The sequence below is a fragment of the Pantherophis guttatus genome, chromosome 3 (genome assembly GCF_059756535.1).
Source record: "Pantherophis guttatus breed Tessera chromosome 3, ASM5975653v1, whole genome shotgun sequence".
In the NCBI taxonomy this organism is placed as follows: Eukaryota; Metazoa; Chordata; class Lepidosauria; order Squamata; family Colubridae; genus Pantherophis; species Pantherophis guttatus.
The window spans coordinates 186,800,928-186,809,601 of NC_142065.1; the positions used below are offsets into that span (position 1 = coordinate 186,800,928).

General features: G+C 40.3%; 1 protein-coding gene across 4 annotated transcripts in view; it reads right to left on the reverse strand.

The window, feature by feature from the left end:
- RUNX1T1 (RUNX1 partner transcriptional co-repressor 1) overlaps positions 1–5,215 on the reverse strand; it is a 149,513-nt gene extending 144,298 nt beyond the window's left edge. For 2 of the 4 annotated variants that reach the window (XM_034422427.3, XM_034422426.3), the window contains exon 1: positions 4,129–5,030. In XM_034422427.3, the coding sequence (XP_034278318.1) occupies positions 4,129–4,156 (28 nt within the window). In that variant the 5' untranslated portion in view covers positions 4,157–5,030. Of the gene's footprint in view, positions 1–4,128 lie in introns of all 4 variants that reach the window. The other 2 variants (XM_034422429.3, XM_087891352.1) reach the window with 2 other exon arrangements.
- Between the last annotated feature and the right edge of the window lie 3,459 nt (positions 5,216–8,674).

Sequence of the window (8,674 nt, forward strand, 5' to 3'; positions counted from 1 at the left end):
TTTCTTTCTTTCTTTCTTTCTTTTTCTTTCTTTCTTTCTTTCCTCTTCTCAGTCTTTAATTAGTGTGAACAGGTGATCCTTTTCATGCAAAACTGGGCTCTAGAAATAGACCAAAAGTATCTATTTCTGTTTAGACAACATACAGAGCTCTACTCTCTTCTTATCACTCACAATTACTTCCATTATGCCGAGGCAATGCTTACTTTAATAAAAACATTCACTGCTCTTCAAACATCATTTGAGAACTTTCTTATCAAGAAAGGTTAAAAAAAAATAATGAAGATGGATGTTGATGTCTATCAGATTAAGCTAATAAATTCTAAATCAAAGTCTCTCTTTACACAACCATTAATCTTTTAACTATTCTTATTTGTAAATACTGGTCTTATTCACTGCTACTTTTATTCCCCTATAACCTTAAATAAAAGCAAGCTTGAATTATAATATAATTGTTCAATTTTTTAAAAAATCAAATGCTGTATTTAACAATGTATGAATTCATGTGAAAAAGTAATTATGCCATGTATTGGAAGGCTTTTGTCTAGTGAGATCATTCAGTGCTCAGCATGTTAAAAGGAATGTGGAGATTTAAAAAAAAAATCACACTGGAGTCCATTCTTCCATGAAAGATGGTCCATTTATATTCTAATAGTAATATTCCTTTTTATGTGATAGTAAAACTCCCATAACGATCCCTTCCTTAGTCAGAGCTCTGAGAAAAAGACCGTTTTTAAAAACTTCTTCTAGACAGAGCCAATTCAGAACAAATCACCTTTATCGAACAACAGATTATTATTTTATTTCTGTTGAATAGTTCCAAACTGAACTTAATGGGGGCATTGGAAAATATTTGTTTTTTTTTTAAAAAAAGGTTCATATTGGCACACTGATTACCAATTATAAATCCTTTGGAATTATCTAATATTTAACAGCACTGGGACTGCAGTAAATGATGTTGAAGTTATGAACAAACCCCAATTTCAAGAATGCTTCCCTGTCTGCAATGCAAACTACTTTCAGAATGCCTGCTAAAGAAATGCTCCACAGAAGCTCAGTGGTTCTCCTTTCAGTGGCTGTCAGCTGAGTTCCATTTCAAAACAGTGAGAAATAGGAGTTGACAGAGGAGAATTCCTTAAGCTTGCTGGCCATTGACCACTATTTCAGGTGTCCTGAGCTTCCTGCTTCCTTTTCCATGCAACAAACAGTACTTGTCAGCATAAGATATGATGTGCTGCAGAAACATGATGACAAATTGATACAGTCAAAGGTATACTTGTGGTCCTTTAGTGGGGGGTCATCGGCAGTAAGTAGCTTAACAATGGGAATGGGAAAATGCTATTACAAAAATGAAATAAAATAAAAAATAAAATAAATCACTGAAATGATGGATACCTTTGAAGAAAAACAAGCTGAATTAGCAGCAGATACTAGAATGAAATGGCCGGATATCATTAACTACATTCCACTGCAAAATAGAATTATTACTTGTCTATTGGTTCATTCACAAGATTTCGAAAGTGAAGCATTTCTCATTTGTATGTGAATGAAGATTTGATTTCCCAATCAGTTGCTGCTATAAGCTTTCCAAGCTAAACAATAAACTATATTTATAACGTTACACAGTACAGTACTGGAGTTAGAAAGGGAGAGGTAGAGTTGACCAAGCTGATTCATCATGCACAATGAAATTTGATATGCCGTCTTGAAAAGTTTCATACCAATACTTTAAAGAAAATACTTGTGAATATAATGACATTTCATCATTGGTGAGGCCTGAAGAAGCCACCTATCTCCCCATCTCCTGCCATTAATTTAATGACTGGTTATTGGCATGTGCTTCTGAGTAAAGAAAAATATTCAGCTTGGGTTTCTAGAAAAGAGTCTTTGGAAAACAATTTCTTTTTAAAATGTAGTTACAGAAGATCATGTCTGTTAGCTTTACGCAGGAAATCATTCCAGAATTATTTAAACTAATCTTTCCAGCGTCTGTCAAAAAAGCAATAGCTTTCATCATTTATCGATTATGATTCAACCCTTAAATCTAGTATAAGAATACCATCGGTGGTATTTATTTTCTACAGTCTCTCTAATCATTAATTAGCTGAATAAAAACTAAGTACAGAGTCCTTCAGATCAGCATGAGGAACATCTTTCTCAACAAATATTGCCATCATGTTTAAAAAAGGTATTAATTTGAGGAGTATTTGAAATACATGACACAAATATTCAAGTGATAAAATTCTGAAATTGCTATTAAGGTATTTTGAGTTTATTTTAAAACTATGCATTCATTAAACAAAATAGATAAAAATCTGTCTAGAACTGAAAGGGAAAAAATTATGATTTGGTCAGCAACTCGGACCACCATCAGGGAATAAATCAATTTTCAGCAGCTGTAGACAGCCATTTAAGTCTGGGACCTGAACAGATTAATTAGGAGAAGCAATGTTAAAAGTTAAAGGGGTCAGAGATACATTAAGTACATGAATTTTTGCATTCCAAGACTTAGAAGTCATCCATCAAGGAGGCGGGCCAGTTTGTTATATATCTTAGGAAATCTCCCACTTTTTTTTTTAATAAAATGCAATATAAAATCTAAAGCGAATCTAAGGCTGCATATTTATGCATTTACCTAGGAGTAAGTCCTGTTCAGTGCAATGGGACTTGTTTCCAAGTAACATACACACAATTGCACTACCCTATTATTTCCAGATGTGCTGTCAAAAAAAAAGTAGTTCAAAGGTGTAATTCAGCAGATGATAGTCACCTATCTGGTCCAAGGATAAATTAACACTCCACTTACATCTAAAGAATAGAAGAAAACCTGGCTCATATGTGCTAATTTAAATCCAGTATAATTTGAAGAGATTTCCTGACCAGCCTCTCCTAACCGTAAAGTGAATAAAACTTCAAATCAATGAAAATGGTTAGTGATCAGTTGTATATCCTCTATGATTTTTGAATAGTGATAATTTTAAAGAAAACATATCAGTGATTTATAAACTATCTGTCCTAAATGATATACACTTACCTGGAAGGACCACTGAACTCAGTGACTCCTACTTATAAGTAAACATGTCTAGTTAGGCACATGCAATACATTTAGAAAACTGCATCCTGTCACAGACCCCTTTTCATAAAACCAGTATCTCCGAAAGTAATTTAATTAGAACTTTCAATTTCCCGTTTTCTTACGGTTAGTGCACAGTTTTGTGCATTTCTCCTTCCACATATTGACATGTATTGTAGTGACACTTATAAAAGTTTCGGATTTGAAAAAGCAATGCCTAGTCAGTGCATCTTACCTGAAATGCATTTCTGCAAAAAAGCAAATAAAGGGTGCCTTTTGATCCCATTTCTACATTGTGTTCGGTGCAGAACGTGCTTGACCCTATATAGATATCCTGATGATTACCTTTATAGCAAAGCCATCACTACGGGTGTTTAAATCTATCAAACAACCTTGCACCGCACCAACTCGTACCCAGCAAGGAACAACTTCCCACGGGGACAGCACATTTATAGGAAAGAAATCAGCGTTATATTTTAGCAGTTAGCCCTCCCCAACCCGCCTAACTGCACGGCTCTGATTATTATTCGGCGTTCAACGAAATCATTCGGTACATGCTCAGAGGCGCTGCTGTTACTTTTTTCCTCGGGGAAAAAAGAGACAGGGGGAAGAAAAGAAAAAAAAAACAACCCTGTCTATTTCCTATTAGCTCAGATTTTACGCCTTGGATGAAACACGCCGCTTGCCGCCCCGGATCTAGACGGCAAGGCGGAACTTAAAACGGAGGGCGAAAACTTTTCTCTCCTGCGCTGGGTTGCTTTGAGAAAAACGTCGATCGGGCCAGAAGGCAAGAACCGACGCCGCTGCTTTTCGCCAAGCAACCCTCCTCTCGGCGGGCGAAGAGAAGCCTCCATCGGAGAGGCTGCAAGGCTGCCCCTGGAGCCCGCTTAGTTTAACCAGCGGCGCAGGGGTGGAGAAGAGGCTCAGGGTTCCCCCCTCCTGCCCCCACAATCCGGTCCTCCAACGCAGCTCCAGGCTCTAACAGCGCTGCTCATCTCTCCTATCAACGATAAACGCTTTGCCGGGGATGCGGCGGCGGCGGCGGCGGAGATACTTACACCGAAAAGGACTGGAGACTCCAACCATCCGCCACAGGCCGAGAGAGCTGAAAATAAAAAGTTCCCGTCCTTCTTGGAGGAAGATCCGACAGCCCCAGGCCGGCTGGCGGAGAAAGGCGAGCGAGGAAAGAGGAGAAGGCTAACCTCGCTTTTTTCTTTCTTTCTTTCTTTCTTCTTTTTTTATTTTTTTAAAAAAAATCCCTCCCCCCCCCCACCAATCCGGAGGACCCCGGTCCACACGACCGCGCACTCGAGTCCAAACGCCGGGAAAGTGGGGGGGAAAAAACGGGAAACAAAACACAAAAGCCCAAAGTCCAGCTGTCCTTCCTCCGGCCCGGGCAAGCTTTGGTTGGGCTGCGGGGAGCTTTACTGGAGGGGCCGCGCCGAGAGCCAGGAGCGATCACACCTGGGTTGCAAAAAAATCATCCCCGGCGCAAGCAAGCAAAAAAAAAAAAAAAGCAAAAGCAAAAAAAAAAAAGGAAGCGGGGAAGCGGAGAGCCGAGAGTCCCGACAGGCGACCGCCCCGGAGATCCTCTTTTTGTGTGGGCCGAGGCGAGCCGAAGTCCCAGCGGCAGCCGCTCGTCCGGCGCTGTCAACGCCGAGGCGCCCGCTTGCTGCCTCTCGCGAAGGCGGCGAGTCATAGATCGGCGGGCTTCCCTTGCGCCCGACCGCCTTGGGCAAGCCGCTCCATGCAATGGCTGCGCAGACCCGCCCTGCAGGAGCGTCTCCGCCGCTTGTTTGTTTGTCTCCGCGTGTGTGCGTGTGCGCGCGTGTATGGGTGGGTGGGTGCGTGGGTGAGTGAGTGCGCCTGGGTCTCTTCTCTCTCTCTCCCCCCCCCACTCGCTCCCCTCCTCCTCCTCCTCTTCTACTACAGCCACCTCTAAAGTCAAACAGCCGACTGCAAGCAGCTGGCCTGGCTCAGCTACCCAGGTGCAGAAGGGAGGGCTTAAAGCAGTGGGAGGTGATAGAGTTAGGAGACATCTGTGTCGGGAGGAAAGGGAAAAACCGGAGCGGACGGTGGTTTGTGTGTGTGTGGGGGGGGGGGGAGGTCAAGTATATGTTAACTATCCTCGGGTCCCTTTTCCTCTCGGGCAACAAGCTGCCTTCTTTTTCCTGCCTCCCCCCCGCCCCCCCCCCCTTATCCAGTGGACGTGCCACTTGCTCCCAAGCCGAGCCGCTCCCCACGGCTGCTTCCTTTAAAAGTCCAGACCGCCCTCGAATAACCCAAGACAAACACTTTCTCCAGCCATCTGGAGAGCTGCTCTCGCTTCCCCTCCCAGCCCCCTCTTATATCTCCGTCGCTTTCGGAAAGAGGCAGCCCGGCTAGAAAGCAAGCCACTCGGTGATTTTTCTCTCGCTGATTCTTCGCTTAATGGGGAGCCTTGACTATTCGCGTTCAAATTAAACGCTAGCTGGGGGATTATGGGGGGTGGGGGTGGGGGGGGGGGAGCCACCGTCGTGGGATTCTTTCGGGTGTTTATTCTTTCCTTCCTTTTCTTTTTGTAATTTCTCTCTCTCTCTCTCTCTGGATTACTGTTTTGGAAAAAGTTTTTCTTAAAAACAACAACATAAAACATAATTTCCCCCTCTCCCCCTCCCCACTCCCGTGAGGGAGGCTTTTCTTAGTTTCACACTTTTGCTGGATGAGATGCTCACTCAAGACTTTAAGAGGCCCTCTCCTCAGCAAACGTGAATGAAGCTGGTTAAAGAATTCTAAACTGGAAATAAAACCTTGGGATGCAAAATGCTGCTTTACCGATTGAGCTTTATTTGATTAACACTTGTTGCAATTAGCCAGTTCATTCATTGCTTCTTGAGTTATGGTTGTTTAATTAGATTTGAATTGTAAGTACTCTTTAAAAGGGGGCTTCCTGCTTAGGTTCCACAATGGAAGTATTTTTATAAACATTCTATGCTTGTTTTGTGATTTGGGCGGTGGGTTTAAAATCACCCACACACTGCATATAAAAGGATTTTTTTGTTACGTAAATTGTAGCATTAGCAGCCAACCATTATGGCTAAATTACAGTGTTGGGCATTGGTGAGAGAGAAAGAATTGAGTGAAGACATGGACTCGGGTTCAAGTCACTACTCAGCCATATAAACTCTGTGGGTGATCTTGAGCTACTCACTATATCTCAGCCTACAAAGTTATTTGTAAGATAAAGTAACATGCCTTTTCTCTCAGTGAACGGAAAAAATGAATGGTTTAAGTTACAAATTAATACTGTATGTATTTGGTCTAGTGGCTAAGATACCATTAGAAACCAGGAGACTATGAATTCTAGTCGTGACTTGACATGAAAGCTACTTGGATGATTTTGGGCCAGCCATTCTCAGCCCAACCTACCTCACAGGGTTGTTGTGGGAAAAAGAGGAGAAAGAAGGAATATTAGATATGTTTGCTGCCTAGACTTATCTATGAAAATAAAGGTGGGATGAGATGATGGATGGATGGATGGATGGATGGATGGATGGATGGATAGATAGATAGATATCTTGATTAAATTTATTTTCTGCCCATCTTGCTGATTCTGGATTTGCATGACAGCAAGATAGCAAAAAATAAGTTTAATAAAAAAATATTTTTTAAAAAAAGAAAAACCGTGTTCATCTCCAAATAGTGAGCATCATAAAATCTGAACTTTTTCATTAGTATGACACATGGACTTGCTTTTTACTACGAAATCATATTCCAACCACTTCCATCAACGGATGCTTGAATGTTGAATCATAGCTATCTCCAATCTAAAATCTAGTTGTATTGGACGACTCCAGTCCAAATCATCTGGAGGTTGACCATAAGGAAGAGATGATGCTTCACTCACTATTGTATTTTCCTGTTTGTATTCAACCCTTTCGTTCAGTGGTTAGTCATGGAGTTTTTACATTCCAAAAAAAACTTTTGTTGCTGCTATTATTATTAATCACCCAAGAGTTTCTAGGGAAGTCTATCTGTTAAAATATATATATAGTGTAAATCAAATCAATATTTGGCTGCAGCATAAAATACAGATAAAAGCTACCAATTGCAACAATAAATCACAGCATATACTATAGCAGTGTTTCTCAACCTTGGCAACTTTTAGATGTGTGGACGTCAACAAGCCAGCAAGTCTGGCTAGGGAATTCTGGGAGTTGAAGTCCATATATTTGAAACTTACCAAGGTTAAGAAACACTGCTATCACATTAGCAGCAAATAATGTTCTGTGGCTCTTGTTAATTTTCTTCATATTTAAAAAGAAAATGGTGCCATTATAAGGATAAGCTTACTATCTTAATCATGCTTTAATTCATTTGGTAGAGTAACCAGAAGACTTTGGATGAGTGTAGCAAAATAAATGGGAATTGGTCCTTAAGGAAAAAGACACTGTGAAGCATTTTCATCTCTCTTATCGGTGTATTAACAGAATGAAAGAAGGTCTGTGGAAGTGATTAACCCTAAAAAGCCTCTTCTGGAAATATCTGCAGACAGATTGGGGTGAACAATTTGAAACTACTCACTGTAGTGGTTGAACGGTTCTTTTTGGTTCTTAAAGCAAGGAAAATTGCAAGCAAAAAGCTGATGAAGCTGATAAGGACCACATTCTGGAATCTGTTGAGATTATTATCAATTGAGCATAGTTTTGCAAAGAATCATAGATCTGATAGAAAGGGGCTCGGCCACAAAAAGTAAAAGGAGGACAACCTCTGAAGACTATATCTGTATCCTGTTGTGGTTGAATTTATTGTTATTAGTTGCAATGGTCTATCCTTCCTATTAGTGGAATAAGTTAAATAAGTGCAGACTTACTGTAGATGACATAAAACTGGCTCATGAATTCTTAGTGACTACAAAAATTATGTTCAGATGTTCTGCTTGGAACCCATTTCTTAAGAATGGTGAAATAGGTTGGAATACTCACATTTGATACACACACACACACACACATACAGTAGTACAAACCACATTATTGGGCAATTAATATTTGACTTCAGTATGCTCCTATTTAGGATATGCAATACCTGCAGGATATTCTGAAGGTTAATGGAAGATCTTTTAGTAGAAATTCAAATTATTTCTTCTAAAGAGCTTTTTTTTTTTACATCTAGGTGACATTCTGATTATTGGAACAATTCCTGGGGAACATTTTGCAGAACTGCTGCATTTTAAGGTCTTAGAACTGCATATGTAAACACCTTTGAAGTTTTTTTTTGGCAGCGGGAATAAAGTGATGGCAACTTATCAGTCCAGTGAAAGTGAAATGTATTTGTTATGAAAGCACCAACTAATACCGAAAAGATTTAACATATTATAACATCTCTGATTTGAGATATTGATTGGAGTTGACATACAGTGTGGAAGATTTGCTACAAAGTGTTACTTCAAATGTTAGCTCCTGATTTCAACTAATGGGGAAAAGAGCTAATTTAGTTTCCTGCAGTGTGAAAGTGTAGAAAACACTCTGCTGTGGAGATTCCTGGAGGCTAAATGTATAGTAATAACTGCCATAATGCCGACATAGACATACAGAGAGAGGACACCTTATCAAGTGTAGGAAGGAG